The sequence below is a fragment of the Phoca vitulina genome, unplaced genomic scaffold (assembly GCF_004348235.1).
Source record: "Phoca vitulina isolate PV1807 unplaced genomic scaffold, GSC_HSeal_1.0 scaffold17, whole genome shotgun sequence".
Classification (NCBI taxonomy): domain Eukaryota; kingdom Metazoa; phylum Chordata; class Mammalia; order Carnivora; family Phocidae; genus Phoca; species Phoca vitulina.
Genome location: NW_022589720.1, coordinates 7,146,175 through 7,166,161, shown reverse-complemented (window position 1 = coordinate 7,166,161; position 19,987 = coordinate 7,146,175). Strand labels below are relative to the sequence as shown.

The 19,987-nt window shown below is 43.2% G+C and overlaps 1 protein-coding gene across 2 annotated transcripts in view; it reads left to right on the top strand.

Moving 5' to 3' along the window:
- Positions 1 to 19,987, top strand: part of SEMA5A (semaphorin 5A) — a 463,746-nt gene that overhangs the window by 214,089 nt on the left and 229,670 nt on the right. For both annotated transcript variants that reach the window (XM_032415338.1, XM_032415337.1), the window contains exon 5: positions 6,977 to 7,022. In XM_032415338.1, coding sequence (XP_032271229.1) covers positions 6,977 to 7,022 — 46 coding nt within the window. The remainder of the gene's footprint in view (positions 1 to 6,976; positions 7,023 to 19,987) is intronic.

The window sequence follows — 19,987 nt, the reverse complement described above, 5'->3', positions numbered from 1 at the left end:
TTCCTTAGCTTTGAAATCATGAACTTATATTTTAATATTCAAGTCTATCAGTGCAGTTGAAAATTTGGGTGTCATGGAGGATGTCACTCTTTCAAGCTCTGCACGGTCACGTGCTGATGACAGGTAGGATGGAATCCTGCCATGAAGAGAAATCAGGGAGGACGAAGCTGGCAGGGGTACACGTGAGGCTGGCCTCTCACTTGACGTCCGCTCTCAGATTTCCCCAAATGGTGATGATTTCTCTACAGTTGTGTGTTTTGTCTTCAGATTGTTTTACGATCGACCATGGTCTAAAGCTTTTATTAAGTGGAAAGAGAAGTCACTGTCATCATTGTTTAAAACAGATTTGGTAGATTTACTTGTTGTTCTGTCTCTGTCTTCTCTTCGTGCAAAATGCATATCTGTCTGTCTTAATTATTCATTCTCCTGCCCCTCAGTTATGAGCAAGCCTCTCACCTACATGTTCAATAAGAACCCAGGCTTTCTTCTTTGATTTTATAGCTATATTCATCAGAGACCAATTGAGTTATTCTAAGAGAATGTCATTTTGAAACACCTGTGTCTTTCATAATTAATGGAGGTCAGAGTTAAGTTTTATAGAGTCTCTAGATAAAATGAGTCATTTAGTTAATATGCTCATGATGGCTCAACCTTTTCTTTAATGCCGGCTGAATTTTATTACTTTACATGAAGACACAAATGAACTTCATCTATTAAGGCCTGCATTGCTCCCTCAGAGAATTTATTGTTGTGCTTAGTGATTTGTTGCTAATAGGCCACTGGGGAACATGATGGGACGCAGGAATGAGTTATACAATCCTACAATCAATAAAAAATAAATTCCAGTGAGGAGGGAGAAAGCACACTCAGATGTCTAGTGGGGAAACTGTCAGTTTGTGTCTGCCAAATTTAATGGCTTTGTGATTTGAATTATTCAGTCTGTTGGATCTATGTGTCCCTCATATATTATTACTCCTAACATTTGAATGCACAATGTCAAATTTTATTCCAAGATATGTGAAAAAAAGGAGATCCATACCAAGGGAAGAAAAACTCATCCTTTTGTTCACTCTCGTCGTAAAACTGACCTTTACAGCATGGAAAATCTTGCTTTGTACTTCTGTAACGAGAGGGGGCAAATAGAAATACAGAATAGTTCCCCTTGAGCTGTGCAACTAGTACATTCTAAAACCTCTAATCTCTTAACCTCTTGCACCACTGCCTTTGTCCCCGAAGAATGGCAATATTCCTTATTACTACCTATTTACATCTCAGGGTGTTATGAAGATGAATGAGACCACTTAAATGCTTCAGCTTGCTCAAAGCATTGCCTTATGAGAGAAACTGACCCTATATGAAACATTTGGTTAGCATTCCCTGTTGGCGGGGAGCCAGAACCATTACTCCTTCACATTGGAAAGGTTGGTAGCCTTTCTCGTGAACCTCACATATATTGTTTTCCCTCCTGTGTGCTCAGGATTGCAAGATAAAGTTATTGCCCCTCTCTAATGCCCTGGAGAACAGCCACTTCCAGGGACCATAGATCTCACTTTAGTGTGTGAGTGGCCCAACATCTGGGAATATCAATTTTTTATTCCCTTTAGAAGATTTTCTTTCATTTTGTAATCTTTAACTTCGTAGGTCGTTGACCTCAACTGTGATGGATCAAGCTGTCTTGGGAGATTTCGGGTCCCTCACGTTGCCAGCTGGATTGGAATGTGTCCAATAGCAAAAATGGACTCGAAGTTGTACTTGGAACCAAATAGTTTGAGGAAAGGCGTTTGAGCATAGTAGAATCCACACTGTGTTTTGTCAGGTTCTTAGGTTCCAGGGAGGTGATTAGGGAATTCCACAAATGTTTTGTTTCTACTTAGTTTTTTAAAATATCTTTTAAATCATTGAAAATCATGATAGATAAAGTGAATACTGAAAGGTGCCATATTACTTATTTCTACTATTGAAAGGTCCAGGGAGGCATTAAACTATCTACTTGGATTTTGTGTAGACCACAGTTGTGTATTTAACAGATTTTTGAAAGTCCCTACCAATTCTTTGTCTCCGAAATCAAACAAAAAATAGCAACAAAAATGTAACCAACCAACTGATGCAAAGATCGACCTTAAATAGATGTTGAGGCTGTGCGAAGTTATAGGTAACATATTTCGAATAATTCTAGTTTAAAAATTTTTAAGTTAGCTTAATCAATTGACTATAATTAAGAAATATTATATGTAAGTACTTGTTGAATGAGTTTTTGTTAATAAAGAATTATCTTTCCGGGGTGCCTAGGTGGCTCTGTCGGTTAAGCATCCGACTATTTTGGCTCAGGTCTTGATCTCAGGGTCGTGAGATCTAGCCCTGTGTTGGGCTCCGTGCTCAGTGTGGAGTCTGCCTAAGATTCTCTCTTTCCCTCTCCCTCTGCCCCTACCTGCCCCCTCTCTCCTCCTCTGAAAAAAAAAGAAAAAGGAAAAAAAAAAAAAGAAAGAAATAAAAAGAATTATCCTTTCTCTCTTACATGCTGAGATTTCATTTAAAATTATTTTGAAATTTGGCACTGAGTTCTAAAAAACAAAAACACTCAAAGTATTTCTCATAATTTATTGAAATATGTCAGGATAACAGGTCTTTCATCTGATGGTCACATATTCATGCAACTCTCTTGGCCATTTCATATCTAAAAAGAGTCACGGTCTTTTAGGAATTTGTGTGACTTAAGTATACTGAGAAATGTTATAGCGTAGCTCTCTCAGTGTCATAAATGAAGAGATGAGGGCTCTCTTAAAGTACGGGCAGGCAGTTTCAGGAAGAATTTGTGGGAAATAAGGAGGGAGAAAGGAGGCACCGTGTAATCAGCCAGACCAGTCGGATTAACATGTTCACTTAATGGGGAGACATATGTCACAGTCAGATCTCAGTCCCAGGGGTGAGAATCAATTACCTAGAATCAAAAGCTTGCCATTAGCAGTGTTGAGACTTGAATCATCTCAAAACGGTATGTAAATGCACCTGTGAATTGAAATGAAGACATGAAATATTTGTGCTGTAACAACTATTACTGTGTGTGGGGGGGTGGGTGTGGGTGCTGGTGAAATTAGGGAAGGGGTCATGGGATGACTGGCTGGTGAAGCTGAGTGGCACGGTGGGCCAAGAGAGAGCACAGCGTGAGAGGTCTTGATACTAATGCTGGGACTTTATCTGATCCTAATAATCTCGAAGAGGTGCATTGCACCTCTTAATTTGCAGACTTTTCCTCGTCGGCACATTGAAGGTATATACCTTCTAATGACGACTCAGCTTTAGGGTTCCTGAATTCTCTGCCTTTTTTTTTTAAGATTAAAAAAACAAAACAAAACAAAACTGAGGATGGTTTAAAAATAATGACTGGTTTGCATCTTGTAACCCAGAAAATACCAAAGGAGAAATTCCAGTCCTGTTTGATGCTTCTCTCCATGGCGGTGGTGGTGGTTGTGGTGGCCTCTCGTAATTACCGTGGCTCTTTCTCTGTCCCCTTCCCTTCCGTTCCCCTCCTGCATGTTTCCACCGTCCTGAGGGATTACTGACCAGATGGTAGTGAGGGCGCCAGAGCTGTGAGGTGTTCAGGGGAGTAAGAGTAAATGGTTGAAATTCACCAGCAATGGTGGGGGCAGGGAGGGCTACTTTTACAGACTGTCACCTGCGGAGTGAGTTTTGCTTGGGGACATGTGGATTGAGAATGTGGCATGATTCTTATAAATCAGCGTCTTCTTGTCTTGGTCTCTTGGGGCTGCTAGAACAAAACTCGACAGACTTGGGTGGCTTATAAACCATGGAAATTTATTTCTCACAGTTTTGGAGGCTGGGAGTCCCAAGATCAGGGAGCATGGCTGGGTTCTGGGGAGGGCCCTCTTCCAGGCTGCAGACGGCGGACGTCTCACTGTGTCTGTAGAAAGGTGAAGAATCTCTGGAGCCTCTTTTATCAGACCATTAATCCCACTGATGAAGGCTCCAACCTCATGACCTAATCATCTCCCAAAAGTCCTGCCTCCTATCACCATCATCTTTGGGGGTTAGGATTTCAACGTAAGAATTTTGGGGAGGCACAGACATTCACACCATAGCCCTTCCTTCACGGACAGCACCTGAAAACTGGACCCAGGGGTTTCAAATAATGATTTCTATACCTCCTCTGACCCACTCCCCAAGTAGAGAGAGGTCTTTGAACTTTTCTCTCCAGTTGCCTGTCCAAAGCTCTACAGAGCATGGTGGACACTACCATCCTCTTTCCTCAGTGGTATAAAGGAAACTCCAGCTCTTAGTTTGTGTGTGAGAAGTGCCTTTCTAGAAAGTTCCCAGATATGGGTGTGTGTGTGTGTGTACACAGCAGGGGGTGGGTGTGTGATGGGAAGGGAGAGAGAGATGGGGAGGGGGGTGGCCTTGCAACCTCATCAGAGCCCTTAGGTAATTAATTGATTAAAAATATGAATTATTTCTTTTACTGTAAGTATTTACAGAAAAAGTCTTTCTTAAAAGAGCTAGTGAGTGTGAAGAGTGTGAAGACTATGTCCCAGAACCATAAGCCAAACAGTGCTGTCTTCTGTTCTAAAAAGCCCATAGGGCCATACCATCCCTACTGATAGCAGCCCGCACTCCTGAACACACAGTCACGCTGCCTTATGCCTAAAACCAGCAATGCCTGGACAGCAGAAGTTCTCTGTCCTCTGTCCAATGGAGAATGTACTGAGAATTTCGGTGTGTCTGGAAATTTCAGTATTTTCCACAAACTGTCTAGAAGTGGCTACAGTTGATGGAGTGCTTGCAATGGATCAGACCCCATTCTGCACGTTTTCCTTGGATGTAACCCTCCCAACAGCCGCAGGGCGTAGGTAGGACTCTTAGCCCCATTTTACAGATCAGAAGACTGAGGCGCAGGCCGCTTAAGCTTCCTTCCCGAGGTTGTGTGTTGTGTAAGTGGCACAGCTTTGGCTTTTGCACGGATATTCTTTACCACGGGGTGATCCCACCTCCCGGAGTCAAGGCACGGTGACCACCTTCAGCATCCTGCAGGCAGGAAGCCAGTGACGAGACCGGTGTGAGGGTGGGGAGCCATGGTGCTCATAAAGGCAATGTGTGTGTTACGGCCCGTTAATGCCCCTGCTGCCACTCGTAGGCCTCTCATCTGAAAGATTGATCTCTGCGGGTGTCTCGATTTCTAGCTTCTCTTGGAGGAGTCATGCTGGCCTCTCTTTCACATCAGGTGAAGGCTTGGCCCATCTTCCGAGGCTCGCCAGCTCCAGTGGTGCTTTCCGTGGCAGCTCAGCGACGCTCTTCCATGCACGCGCCGGGTTCACGTTCCTTCCCCTGCAGGAAGATGTTTCTGTTGGAAACCTTGCCTCTGCGTGGTGCCCGACCAAATAAAAATAGACTCTGCTGTCACATTCCCTCGTCAGAGGCATCCTTAATCTGGGTCCGCAGAGAGGGCTGTGGGCCGCCTGTAATAAAAGAGAGGGGAAGTTTTCCCCAAATGGCTTTGTGGCATGAGCCAAGCAATGCTTCTGGGAGCTTCTCTGGCATTATTTCAGAGATAAAATTGGAGGTTCGGAAAGAGTGTGGTGAAGAGGCTGCTGAAAGGCTCAGGAGGTGGCAGCGTTCGCTGAGTGTGGGACAGCAGGGCCCCCCCCCCCCCCCCGTGCTGGGGGACAAACCGGGAGACAGCAGAGTGCCCGGGGGCGAGTCGCTCGGAGAGTGAGCCTGTCCCTTTCCTTCCTCCCAGCGGTGCGCACACACGTGCTGCTGGGTGCTGGCTTCCCTCTTGGCCCTGCCTTCCCATCCCTGCCCACGCAGTAAGGCTGTTTCTCGGTCTCCCCAAGGGCATGCCCTTGGCCTGACTTGGCTGTCACTTGTCACTCCCACCAGGACAGCGTGGCCACTTCTGACATCTGCCCACCTCCCCGGATAGTGAAAATAATGTACTTCAGCTTCTGGCTGGTGTCGAGACACTTGCCTTACTCTCTTAGTGCCGTGGAGATCATCGTGGGGCGCCCGTTACACGAAAACAGCGGCTTCCTGGAGACCCTCCCCCCACTCACGTGTTCATAGCATCTGCTTTCCATTCTATGCCCGTTCTCCTGCACTTACTGTTCACACCTGGGCTCACTTTCTCCTCCACGGGGCCCGGAATGTGGCTCCGGCTGCACTAGCTCCTGGTCGGCACGCGGCGAAGGGGGCGGTCACGATCTGGGTCCGAGGCCAGAGCGTCGCCCCCGAGGGAGGCCAGTGTGTTTCTGAAAGCTACAGCGATAAAGTGCAAAGCCTGATGGTGACTGATGTTAGTGTTTCCCCCCTGCGATGCTGATCTCGACTGCATATTTCATTGTTCTTCGCCTTCATTGTTGAAAACAGATAGTTCCCTTTTCTATGCTTTCTTGCTTCACACTTGGGCAGCCAGAGGGGGGGACCCTTTCAAACCCTTGATGGCAGACTGATGAGTTTATGCTTCTAAACATGCACACGCTGAATCCATCCAACAAGAGAGAACACTCTAAGACTATGGTTGAATTCAAAAGCTGGATGTGTTGTAATTGTAAATCGTGGTGAATGTAGGTGATCTTTAAGAATGAAGACTCGTGAAGAACGGTTTTGTATTCTCTCACTTAACTTAAACTCAGTTTCAGAATCCATTGCCCATGTCCTTTGGTCCTTTCCACGTAGAACAAGAGAGTCAATTAGTAATTGAGATTTACCTTAGTCACACACCAAACACACACACACACACACCTTATTCCTTAACTTTCTTGCCATCCCAAATGTGCACCTGTTGACATATTGAATGCCTCTCTGAACTCCGAGGTGCAAGGAAAAACATGCTAAACACATTCTTAGCAGGAGAAGGCTTAGGAAGCCAAAAATCCTTACTTTGTTTTCCCTTGTTCTCATAATTTTTATGACCTGTAATATTTTACATCTATTAAAAATAAAACTCTCTTTTTGTATTTTGTAGAAACCACCTCTTCAGGTTACAGCTTGAGGATTTGTCTCTGATCCAGGTAGGTGCAATTTATCTTTCTTGAGCTTTCATTTTCCATCCCAATTAGCTTACCATTGGAGGGCATGAAGATGGATGTCTGTTAAGGTACCAATCACAGCAGAGCGGGCGGTGCATTTCCCCAGCCGGCCAGGCTGCAGGACTCCTGGCTGCCCTGTGTGACATGACTCATCACCTGCTTTCCTTCCCCACTGGCCCTTTTCTCCTTCTGGGCAGCCTTCCTTTCATGGGCATCATCCCGATTTATTCTTTGTCAAATGGTAGATAATTCAAAGGACACCTCCTCAATGTCTGGGAGCACCCTTCCCCCCAGTTAGAAGAGTCGCTGATTATTTAGTTTGCTGCCTTCAGCCATCAGATTTTTGTAAAAGGCGGTTTCCTTAGAAAGACATCTTTGTTTCCTCTTTATTGCTTATAATGATATCAATATGAATATAGGGGTTAAAAACCACATAGAGCAAAGAATAAGTGATAAAATACCAGATAAAAATGCAATTTATCTACTTCCGGTTTTACTGTTTGAAGAAACAGCCTGAGATCCTTCTGCCTGAATAGAATATGTATTTTAGTGGAAGTGTCTGGTAACCAGGGTCTCCTTCGACAAGGGGAGAGTTAGGAGGACATGAATATCTCCCTGGCTGAGCATCTGGAACTCCTCCACGGAATGTGCCAGAACTCCTGGGCGCTGTGCAGCTTCGGAGAAGTTCTTCAACCAATTTTATTATCACCCTCCTGTACTAAAGCTCTAAGAAGTAGTGGAGAGAAGTTGATCCTAGTTTCTTCTCTGTGTAATGCTGGTATTTGTGAACATCCAGGAAACTTCAGAGTGAGGATTTAATATTAGACCTATCTTTTATTCACCAGGGCCTCAAAATAAGCCGGAGCTAATTTTGGTAAAAAGCAAGGGCTCTGAAGATCTATAGACCCGGGTTTAGGATATAGCTTCATGCGTCCCAGCAACTGTGTGTTTCCTCATCTGTGCAATGGCCACAAGGCACTAATTATCCTCACAGTGTCACTGCTAAAATTAAATAAAGGAAGGTGTGCAAAAGGGAGAAGGCATAGTAATTTCTCAGCAAATGTTAATTGCTTTTGTTTTTAAAAGTGATAATGACAAATAATGACTTATTATCTTAATCATTTCAACACACCAGCCGAGAATTAATTGTCTTGCCGCTGCAATTTAGTATATAAGTCTTTAAATGAGTTGATTTGTTGGTTAAAATCATGAATGTATTAATAAGTAATCAAAATGATCAGCAGTTTAACCAAAATACTGCTTTAAAACTCTGATTTTTCAATGGTCTTTTATAAAAGGTATAGATCTTTCAATAGATGGGAACTATATATTATGCTCATTTTGATTCTCATGGTATACTAGATTATCTGCCACAGTGTGTGTGGGGAAAAAGTAGAGCATGTAGATGTGGGTACAAACATTTGTTTACGTGTGCATACTCATTTCCTTGTCTCCTAGTTGTCTTGGCTGAGAGGGTCTGGAAGCATTGGCATACTAGTAGCAATGAGCTCATTTAATGTACAGTTCACAGTTCTTGTTTTTTTTTCCTTAAGATTTTATTTATGTGAGAGAGAGAGAGCGCCCATAAATGGCGGGGAGGGGCAAAGGGAGAGGGAGAAGAAGGCTCCTGCTGAGCAAGGAGCCCAATGTGAGACTCTGTCCCAGGACCCTGGGATCATGACCCAAGCTGAAGGTAGATGCTTAACTGACTGAGCCACCCAGGTGCCCCTACAGTTCTTGGTTTCTAAATTTAATTCTCCACTAATAGGAACCAAAGTTTCTTGGAGAAGTAGCTGGTTCCAGGCCCTGGGCAGTGAAAGTCCCAGAGAAGCCTGGAATATCTTGTTGTTTCAGGAATTAAGGACCTATTCAAAGCATGATGAGGGCAGGTCAGAAGGTCCTAGGAGCCAGCTGGAAGTGGGCTCACTGAAGAAATCTGGGATAATTTGATTGTTAAATCATGATGTATAATCAGTCTCAGTTTATAACATGTTGAATAAACTAAGAATCAATGAGGATATACTAACATCAAAATAACTGAATAAGTACACAGATGAGGCAGAAGGGACCGTTCTTCCTTCTGTAAATGCCAGCTGACAAATATTGAAGGAATGATTTAATTACAAAATTGTTACTTGGCAACCATGATACTAAAAATTGATTCAGGCACAAATGATCAATGGCTGTGAAAATGTATGGGTGAGACTTTGATGATGACCAAGATATTTATGTAGTCTCAAAGTATTTACCTATAACATATTTATTCATTATAAAAGGAAAACTATCTTTTGATGGTGAAGAAACCCAGCCAGTCTCACCATAACCAAGTAATCAAAGGTCCCTTCACCCGTAATGGGACAAAGAGCCAGCAAACGTGTCCCGATAGAATGTAGAGAAGGACACAGCAGGATTTCCTTGATGTTTGAACTACAGATTATAACCAGTTTCATCAGGAGGAACATCACACAGACCAAAACTGAGGGGCATTCTATAAAAAATTGGCCTCTACTCTTCAAAAATCAACAGGCCATGAAAGGCATGGAAAGAAAGAAGGGCTAGTCCCTCATCAAGGAGACAAAATGGCATGGCAATCAAATGAAACACTTGGTCCAACTCATATCTTGGAACAGAAAAAAAAATTTTTTTTCTTGCTATCAAGGACACTGTTGGGACAACTGGCAAAATTTTAATGTCTGGGGAAGCCTGGGTGGCTCAGTCGGTTGAGCATCTGCCTTCAGCTCAGGTCATGATCCCAGAGTCCTGGGATCGAGTCCTGCATCAGGCTCCTTGCTCAGCGGGGAGCCTGCTTCTCCCTCTCTCTCTGCCGCTCCCCCAGCTTGTGCTCTCTCTCTCTCTCTGGCAAATGAATAAATAAAATCTTAAAAGAAAATTTTAAATGTCTGTAGATGAGATAGTAGAAATGTATTTATTTTCTGATTTTGATAACTGTGATGTGATTATGTAGGGAAGTGATCTTGGTCTTTGGACAAACCTACTGAGATAAGTAGGGGTAAAGGGTATGGTTTTTCCAACATATTCTGAAATCATTTAAAAAATTATAACACCCAGAGAGAAAGAAGCAAATGTGATAAAAATAATTAATGGGGAAATCGAAGAATTTAGGTGAAGGGCTTATTAGAGTCCACTGTGTTTTTCTTGCAAATTTTCTTTAAGTTATTGCAAAATAAAGAGATGCAAAGAATCGGACCATGCCTTCGCCACGGACGTGTGCCTGCCATTGCTGTGGGGGGTGGGAAACCAAGTTGCTCTTCCCATCATTGCTTCCTGTTGCCGTGATGTCCTTTTGGTGGAAATCAAGGGTAGGTCATTGATGGAGCTGAACTGTGGAAAACCCATCAGCATCACCACCTGGTGAGAGAGAGCACAGAGGGCCCAGGAGGAAGACCGTGACTTCCTGAACAGGGGCTTTGACAACACAGCCCTTGTGACAGTCGTCAGATGTCACCTTGCCTTTGGTGCAAAACAGTACAGCTCTCCTCTTGGACATTTTGTGGTTGTGTGTGCTGCTCGGAAGCCTACTGTTTACTCAGTGTGGAGAGAGATAAAGCTTGCGGTTCTTCCTGACAGACTGTTCCTTCTTACATGTCTTTGGTTAAGCGGTCTTATTGATTTCTATGAATAATTTATTTTAATTTAGATGACGATTTCCAAGGGTGACCAAAAAGAGAGGCGTACGGATAAGCAGAGGGTTGTGCTCGTGTCATAAATGGTGCTGTCCAGTAGAAACATAATGCAGGCCTCATGGCTAGTTGTTTGAAACTGGTGGTCACATTCAACTAAGTACAGAGAAATGGGGATTATTTTTAATAATATATTGGTCTTAACTCATCGTATCAAAAATGTTATTTCAATATGAACTCATTACAAGAAATTAACGAGATGTCACGTTTCTTCTTCTTCTTCTTCTTCTTCTTTTTTCCTTTTTTTTTTTTTTTTTGCATTAAATCTGTAAAAATCTCATGTGGATTTTACACACAGAGCACACTGTGATTCGGATTAGCCCCCATGCAGGAGCTCAGCACGGCAGGTGCTACCTAGTTGACTGTGCCATTATGGGAAGGGTGTGCAGAAGCCTTTATGACTTGAATGCATTCAGTTATGTCGTAGAAATGTTATTTTCTACAAGGATCAACTGGATTAATTTGAATATCTCAGGCTAATAATTACCTCCTTCCTTCTCTCATTAAAGATAAAAAAAATGATTGTTTAAACACGAGAAAGTAAGGACGCTGAGATGAGGGAAAAACAAATTGCAACGAAGTGGAGAGAATCAGAATTGAGAATCTGCACAGCCCTTGTTTCTCACCCGACAAGGCTTCATTTGATCTTGCCCCCCTCTGGGTGACAGCGGGGTCCACTTCCTGGTGGCCATGAGCTTTTTTCATGTCTCTCCCCATCCCCTTGAGGCGCCTCCTCCTGGTAGGTCATGTCAAGCTGCTTATAGCTTCCTAACCTGGAGGCTCTTCCCCAGCAGCAAGCATTTGCTCTTGCTGTCCTCTCTGGTAAACACTTTTACCCCATCCTCTTCTTAATCTCAGAAAAGGCTACCGATCCTGAGTCCCCCAAAGCCCCAAAGGCGCCAGATCCCGAGTTACCCCCTCTTTGTAACTTATCCCAAGTCAGTTTGAGTTGGTGACCCTCTGATGCATTTCACAGCCTCACAGCCTCTATTTCCGACGAGCCCTTACTGTCTCACATGGAAATTCACTCTGTGTCGTGAGGAGCGTTCTCTTTCTGTCTCCTTGGTGTCGGTTGAAGTGGATCACTAGATTAGTTACCTGGCAAGTGGTAGACTCAAGACAAATATCTGTTGATTTCGAGTAATATGTTCGCTCTTTAATTTTCTAAACTTTTCATTAGTGGGGTGTAGGTAAGCTTCATATTTTGTCCCTAAATTTGAGGAAAGGAACACAATCGAGAGACTAGAGCAATGAGCAACGCTTGCTGGAAGAGGCATCCAGCAACACGTGTATACACCCTCTCTCCCCAAAGGATGATTCTAGGACGAAAGGGCTAACTGCTGGCTCTGATTCCTTCCTTTCTGACACACCAGTCACCTCTCTGCTCAGTCCTGCTCTACACTGTTCCTCTGCCCCGAATTCGTCTCCTGCCTTGACAGTGTTTTAGGATCAGTAACGAGAAAGAAGATGCTGATTAATGTTCCTTCTTTTCCTCCTACTGAGTGGTAGTTACGGAATTCTAGAGACTGTCCCCTGTCAGTGTCCCCCAAATTCAATGTCCTGCATTACATAGAGTAGCCAGCAGAGCTCTTGGCCAGAGCAGGAGCACAATGAACGCCTCTCAGTGGACCCTCTCCCTCTCCCCTTCCTCAGGTCCCCACACTGGTGATCCCAGTTTATGCTGTTTGGTGAGAGGAGAAGCGGAGGGGCCAGGTGTTAGTCCTCCCGGAGCAGTGAAGGGAGGACGGGATGCAAGGTGTCGGCATTACACATGGGAGTCAGAGCACATTGTCCATCCAGACATGGTCATGACTTGGGGCTCAGCTTGTGGAACTGTGCCAAAATCCCTTGGTGAGAAAAATGGACTTTGGTGATGGCCTCAGAATTCGAAAACTCAGATTGCCTGACAAGCCCAATGCTGAAAGCATTCTAGAACTGGAGTCAACAGCACCCCAAATCAGAGTTCTTGTTCCCTTTGCCTCTCTAGCAAGGGTGAGACATCACTGGAGGGGTTTCTAGAGCAGAAAAGATTTGAGCCGGGATTGGGTTGGGGCAGAATTCCTCTGTTACCCTGAGTGAACATGATCTGTTTGAGGAAAGTCTCTTGGCATCACCACAAAAATATGCACATATAAATATACCATGAGGTAAAATGCCTATATGCAGAATATTTGTTACAATTTTCAAACAGGCATACCTTTTGTATTAAAGCGAAAGATCAAGAGTTGCTTTGATTTAAGGAAATAAAACCTGTTTTTCATCAGTGTCTGGAGAATCAGATTATCAATGTGATATCCTTTCTAAGGCATCTTTCCACTCAGAGGCTGTTATAAGTTTCCTTGTGGCCCCCAAGTGCTGAAATTTATCCATGGCATCTTGAAAACCAATCAGGCATAGTGATAGAAGATGTGGCATTTACCATTATGCATCTCTCCTACTTCTTGTCATGATAACAGATTCAACTCTTCAACATCACTTTTCTTCTTGCCTTGATCACAGCAGTTATTTTTCAAGAACAAAGAAGCTTTTTGAAAAATATAAAAATGCAGCTGGCTTCAAGACTAATTGACAACATTTTCCCATCTAGGATCGTGCCTCGGATGGCCCAAGGTAGACACTCCTTGAAGAGCGTCCTAAGAACACAAAGGGGCTGCAGCTCATTTAGCCTCCCTATCTTGCTAATATTCTTCTGGGAAATGGCTCAAAATCCATTTTTATATTGTTTTCTTACTGAGGGAAAGGGATTCACAGCCTATTTCTCACTTACAACTGCTGGAATAAGCAGAAAAATTGAAATCTGTGTTCCAATTTGCCACCTGCCTCTCCACGATTTGTGAGTTAAAAACTGTTAAGTCTCTGACAACCTGGTCAATATTGGTAGAGATTTCTCTTGGAAGTTAAGGTACATGTTGACTTTGTTTCCTGAATCTTTAGGTTTGGGGAATTGACTTTCAACTTGAGACAGTTTCTAAACCAGTGTTTCTCAACTGGGGGCTGTTTAACCTGCTGGGAACCTCTGGTTTTCGCCACTGGTGGGGGCCGCTACGGGCATGCAGTGGGTGGAAACCAGGGATGCTGCTCTGTATCCTACAATGCACAGGGCAGCATCTCCCCACTCCACAAAGACTATCCTGGCTCAGGGTGGTAGTAGCGCCAATGTTGAAACCCCACATTAGATCATCGCTGCCTCTCTCCTACATGCTTTGATGAAGCCGCTTTCCTAGTCTGTGAAGTTAAGATTACTTCATTGAATCTGTGAGATCTTTGATGTGCTTAAGGAACTTTTCTCTTTCGATTTCTTCATATACTTAACCAAACACATGTATGAAACCTTAGTGGCCATTTCTAAAGAAGCTGCTGGAATTCTTGAGTTTAGATGGCTTCCTTTTGTCAGTATGCGATTAAATTTAAAAATAAATTCAGTCAATTTATAATGTCAGTACCTCTCTGATAGGTCATAACAATGTGATGTAACTACCCTCTGTTGGAATTCTTTTGTATAATTTAAGGAATGATGTATTACTTAATATTTTAGAATAACTATTCAAATGAGATATTCATATGGACTAATTGTTTAAATCAAGTTTTATATTTATATCGAATAAGGAGAGACCAGTCTCTACTGTAGTCCTCAGAAATCGTAATTCTAAACTTTATTTTTGCCTTTCTTTATCAAACATGTTCCTAAAATCATGGTATTGTGGAAGTGGAAGGAATCATAGAGATCATTGTTACTAAAACCTTTCAGGAGTCTGCAAACCAGGGCTTGTGGCTCATAGTTAAAGTTTCCTTGGAACACGGCCACGCCCATTCATTTGCATATTGCCTGCCTGGGATTATAGTTCCTGATGTTTCTTGGAGCGCAGACACACCCATGTGTTTCATATATTGTCTACCTCTGCTGCAGAGCAGGGTTGACCAGTTGTCACAGACTGCTCTGCCTACAAAGTCTAAACTATTTGCTAAGTGACCCTTTAAGGAAAGATTTGTTATGGTATCTGGTACATAGCAAGTTCTCAGTGTTTCCTGAATGGATGAGTGAACACAATACGAGACAGTGTATTTTGTTTTGTTTTGTTTTTAGTTTTTCAGATGGTATTTGGTTGCTGTGTTTATTCTGAGTCCATGCCCAATGCCTTCGTGGTCCCAGGTGACCTTCGTCCCCACATTCTGGACTCTAGGGGAGCATTCCCTGTTCAAGTGCTGTTTATCTACCCATGTATTCAAACATCTTTACTTTCCTTTTCTCATAACTTCCTGGAGGATTTGTGGTTGTTTATGTGAATTTTATAATGACAACTAGGATTTTACTAGTTTCAGAGTCTCGGTGAAGGTGAGCTAACTGCTGTCTACAGACAGTCCTGTACTCTCAGTGGCTGAACACACACACGCAAAGCCTATTACTCACTTGCATGACAGTGCAGCACAGAGGCTGTGGGGGCCCCGATCCTTGCTGCCATCCAAGAGCCCAGGATGTTCTGCATTATGTGCCCCCGTCTTCAACCCACATCTACAGGAGCAGCATGGAAGGAAGAATGGAAAACCACACAGAGGAGATCATATGGGCCATGCCCGGAAGTGGCACATCTCCCTTCTGCCCTAATTCCAGCGGCCATCACTCAGTCACATGGCCTCTGTCAACTGCAAGGGGGTATGGGAAGTATAGTTTGCAAAACCAGGAAGAGGCACAAAACTGGGACATTAGGATAGTGGCAGGCACTAGCATTTTCTCCCAGACAGTGCTAGGAAAACCAAGACTAGCCCCTAGGGACACCCCTACTGCTCCCTGTTCTCCATTGCCCCCGCTCCATCACTGCCATTCTAATTTTCTACTACACACAAACAGACTTATTCACACTTTCAGCATTTCTGTAAACAACAAAGTGGAGATACTTTGAATAAACCACTTTGGACCTCAGCTTTCTCCATGGTGTATTTTGGAGACAAGAGCCAAGATGAAGAGTGGAGTAACCCTGCCATTCCTTTCAGCATTAATATCTCCGTGTCCGCCATCCTTCTACTTTCTCTTTATTCTGTCATTGCTCAAATGGCTCCTGGATTCCTCTTCTTTAAGGAAAACTTTTCCCACAGTCGGAAACGTGGCATTATGCTTATTTGAGGCAACTGCAGTGACCCAGTTGCCGTGCAATTGTGATGACAATAGTAGTAGCAAGAGCAGGTGGCCCTCGCTCTACCCTTACTCCGTACTCAGCTCTTCACATGCATCGTCTGTCTCGACTTTCACCCTCTCAACATCATTAAGGTTGAAGTTATATTATTTTTAATATTTTTTAGTGGAGGAGTTGAAGTCAGGAGAGTTTATGTGATTTAACCAGCACTGCCTAGCAGGCATGTGACTGAGCTAAGATATGGATCTGGGCATGTTGGGCTCCGGGGAACAGGCTCTTCATCACTAACCAGTATGCTACTTTCTTGTACTCATTGGTACGGGCTGCCATACCGTCTGTGGTTGACAGCTGGCTTACAGGGAATGTAGTGGGTAATTTATAATGACGAGTTATACCTGGGTTTTAGGTTGGGTTTCCTAGAAGTCAGAGACAGGATTCCGTATGCTTGTGCTCTGTTGAGGGCATGTTCTTAGCAGGTGGGGAGTGAGGAATATAGCAGAGAATGGAAGTAGGCAAGGATTTGCTCTGAGCTGGAGTCTAGTCTCAACTTGATCCCAAGGGAATTCTGGAGCCTGGATGGAATCTCAGTTGGTCCCCTTTGAGGCCAGGGGGGATGATGATTTATGCTCAACTCCCACTTGTCTTTCAATCATTAGCTACTGATTTTAGTGTTTGGGGGAGGTGTGGTGACATAGTCTCCTAACGAGGTAGCTCTCATCAGCCAAGAGCAATTTTCAGAGAAGGGGGCAGCTGTGAACCAGTATGGGCCAGTGCTCCCAGTAGCCAGTGGAAGGGCCACTGCTCTGTAAGGAGTGCCGGGTAAGGCACCAAGAACACCCACTATAGTGTGTACTACTCAGGAGGTTTGCATATTTTACTTAGGCTTGTCCTGATATTCTAGACCTTGCCTGCGTAGGTATCAGCCCCTGTCACCAAAGAAGTGAAATATTTGTATGTCTTTGAAAAAAGAAAGTAATACATACTTGATTACTGAATGCATTCTGTTGTGTTGTGCATGCCTTCGTCTTTAATGATTTTCCCTATCCATTTCTGAATTTATGCCCCAGAAACTGATTTGAAGATGCATGAATATTTTTCTTAGTTGTGTGTCTCCTTTAGTTTCCTGAAATAAAGTCAGGAAGTTTCTGTGAGCCAGCAGCAGATACTGTCTGACAGTCGCCGGCTGGTAGATAAACGGAAGGGTCCATTTCATTTATCTAAAATGCATTTCTACTGCTATTGCAGAAGTGGCCCCAGCCCCTGACAGAACCGCTGAATCATGAGCCTGCTTAGATTCTCTGCCCTGCTTTCGGTTTCCTTATTTGTGTGCCTCTCCCCAAATGCTGACACAAATAGATAAGCCAACATACCAGAAGCACCCTTTGTTTCCGAGATAAGTAAAGGATTTCTTGTTCGGGTAAGAAATTAGGTATTCGGTGACCTCGGGGCCAAGTGAAAATGAATAGCAAAGGAGAAATATAAATGAAAAACATGTGACTCACATGGGCCTACCATTCTCTATAGTGACTGGACTGAATCTCCTGATTTGGTGATTCTTCAGCACAGGGGCTGTTTGTCATCCTGAATTTATTCAGTGATAGAGTTGGATAGAATAAGTGTGAGTAGAGCTGTGATGGGCACTGCCTTTGTTTAATGTATGTGTATCAGACTCTCCTTTTGCTGTTCTCTAATAGCTAATCCTTTAGAGTTGAGATGTTACTTTGTCATTAGGTCACAGTCCTTACTCTGTGTGCATCAGTTCTTACGGGCTTAGGGGCCGGCCTCTTTCAAATGACAGGATACGATCTCTGCTATGACTTTATATGGGTTGATTGTACAGTTTAATTCTGGAAGTTCAACCCTGTTTTCAATTTTGGGGGATACTCAATTTTTGTTTACATGTTTTCTGGAAGGCACAGAGGCAAGTTGCCCACTCAGATATTCACTATTAGAAGGAGTCTACTTGGGGTGCCTGGGTGGCTCAGTCGTTAAGCGTCTGCCTTCGGCTCAGGTCATGATCCCAGGGTCCTGGGATCGAGCCCCACATCAGGCTCCCTGCTTGGCGGGAAGCCTGCTTCTCCCTCTCCCACTACCCCTGCTTGTGTTCTCTCCCTTGCTGCCTCTCTCTGTGTCAAATAAATAAAATCTTAAAAAAAAAGAGTCTACTTAATAACAAAATAGGTATGGGTATGTATGAATTGAAGTCCAAAGACCTTGTAAATTTCTTTGCAGAAGGTTTTTAATCATCATTTGGGTAAAAGAGCATTGAAATCAAAAGTAGTCTTCAAAGTATAGACATCAGTTTCTGGTTCAGGAAGGTGGAGACACCCCGCATACTGCTCTTCTACCCATAAAAATGTAGCATTTAAATGACAATAAAGATATGTAAAAGGAAAATCTCTATGAACACTAGGAATGGAATCTTATATGTATCCCAAATAATTTGAAGACATTTTTTGAAGGCACCCTTTATTTGGAAATTTAGAAATATCCAAGAACAGAGAATACCAAAACCCAGAACATGGTAGTAAAAGCCAGATGCCAACTACAACTAATTACTTCAGATGATACAGTAATAGTCCAAGGAACACAACATGACATTTAAAAAGTTCCAAATATTATATTTAATGAGATTCAAGAAAATATTATAGTTATTCAGTAAATATGGAAGACTGAATACTAATGATTACCTCAGCTCTTTCCTGACACACAATTTTGAAGACAGAGACAATATTAAAATGTTACAAGTTCACAAGAACAAGTCATATGTGAAAGAAGATGAATCTATTTTGGGTTCAGGTAGAGGTTAAGCCCCCAGTGGATTGCTGCTCAGAAAGAGAGAAACCAACAGACATTTGGCTCTCACACAGTGGTGTAGCCAAAAATTAAAGACTCAGTGGGCTTCAAACACATGGCCAGTCTTTCCCCTGAAGGCGATTGCCAAAATGTGATGGTCCTATGGCTAAAGATCTAAGCTAAAGCAGAGTGGAAGGAATTTCCCACCACGTTAAAGGACCAAAGAGCTAAATAGCCAGCAGGTTCCTGACTGAAAACTCTGGAAGACCATACGCTAGAAACAAAGATGAATCAGAAGTTCATTGAATCTCCCCCGACCACACTTCGGCCCTGACTCAGCTCCGTCCCTGCCTGTACCTCCTCCTGCCCCTCATCTGCTTAACAGAAAAGCAAAGCAACTCTCTGAAGGAAGATTCTTTGGTGGAAGTAGCCTAATTCGGAGTCTCTGCAGTTGCCTTGCAGTAAAATATTCCAGATGTGTGAAGAGGCCAGACTTGTGACAGATAAATTAGGTAAAAATAAGCAATAGAATTAAACCCACAGATGATCCAGTTAGCACAATAAACTGGGAGATAAGTTGCTGGAAAATATCTAGCCTGAGGTACAGAGAGTAATTAGGGGAGAAATGTTAAAGGTAAGAGACAAATATCATACATTCAAAATTCTATTTCACATATAATTCGAGCCTCAAAAGGAGAAGAGAGAAAGCAAAGCAGTAGCTATATTCTCAGCAATATTGCTGAGACTTTTCACAAATGATTAAAGACCTCATTTACCAGGGTTAGATGTTCAGCAGGGACCAAGAATGATAAATAATATAAGACCACATCTAGACACATTATGGTCAAACTGCTAAAAACCAATGGCAAAGAGAAACATCTTAAAAAGAACCAGAGTGGGGAGAAAAAAGACACACAGCCCTCAGTGGAGTAGAAATACGATTGACAGCTGATTTTTCAGTGGAAACCAAGAAAGCAGGAGGCAATGGAAGGAGCAGTTAGATTTCCAGACCTTCCCTCCCTTAATACAGCAGCACAGGAGTCCTGTGTTGCCCTGATAGAAGATGGAGGCTTGGGTTTAGAACATAACAAACCTGGAGGTACCCAGAAATAGCTTAGATCTCTCGTTTAAAAAATGGAAATTAAGTGTAAATCTGTATACAGTCTGTGTGAAAGTGGAAATTAAGTGTAAGTCCATGTGATCCCAGCTCCTCTCCCCTGTGTGTGGTGTTCATGCTGACATATACTTTACCTGGACATTTAGAATACACATTTGTCAGTATTTAATAGGCTACAAGTTGAACTGTAAGGATATTGACATT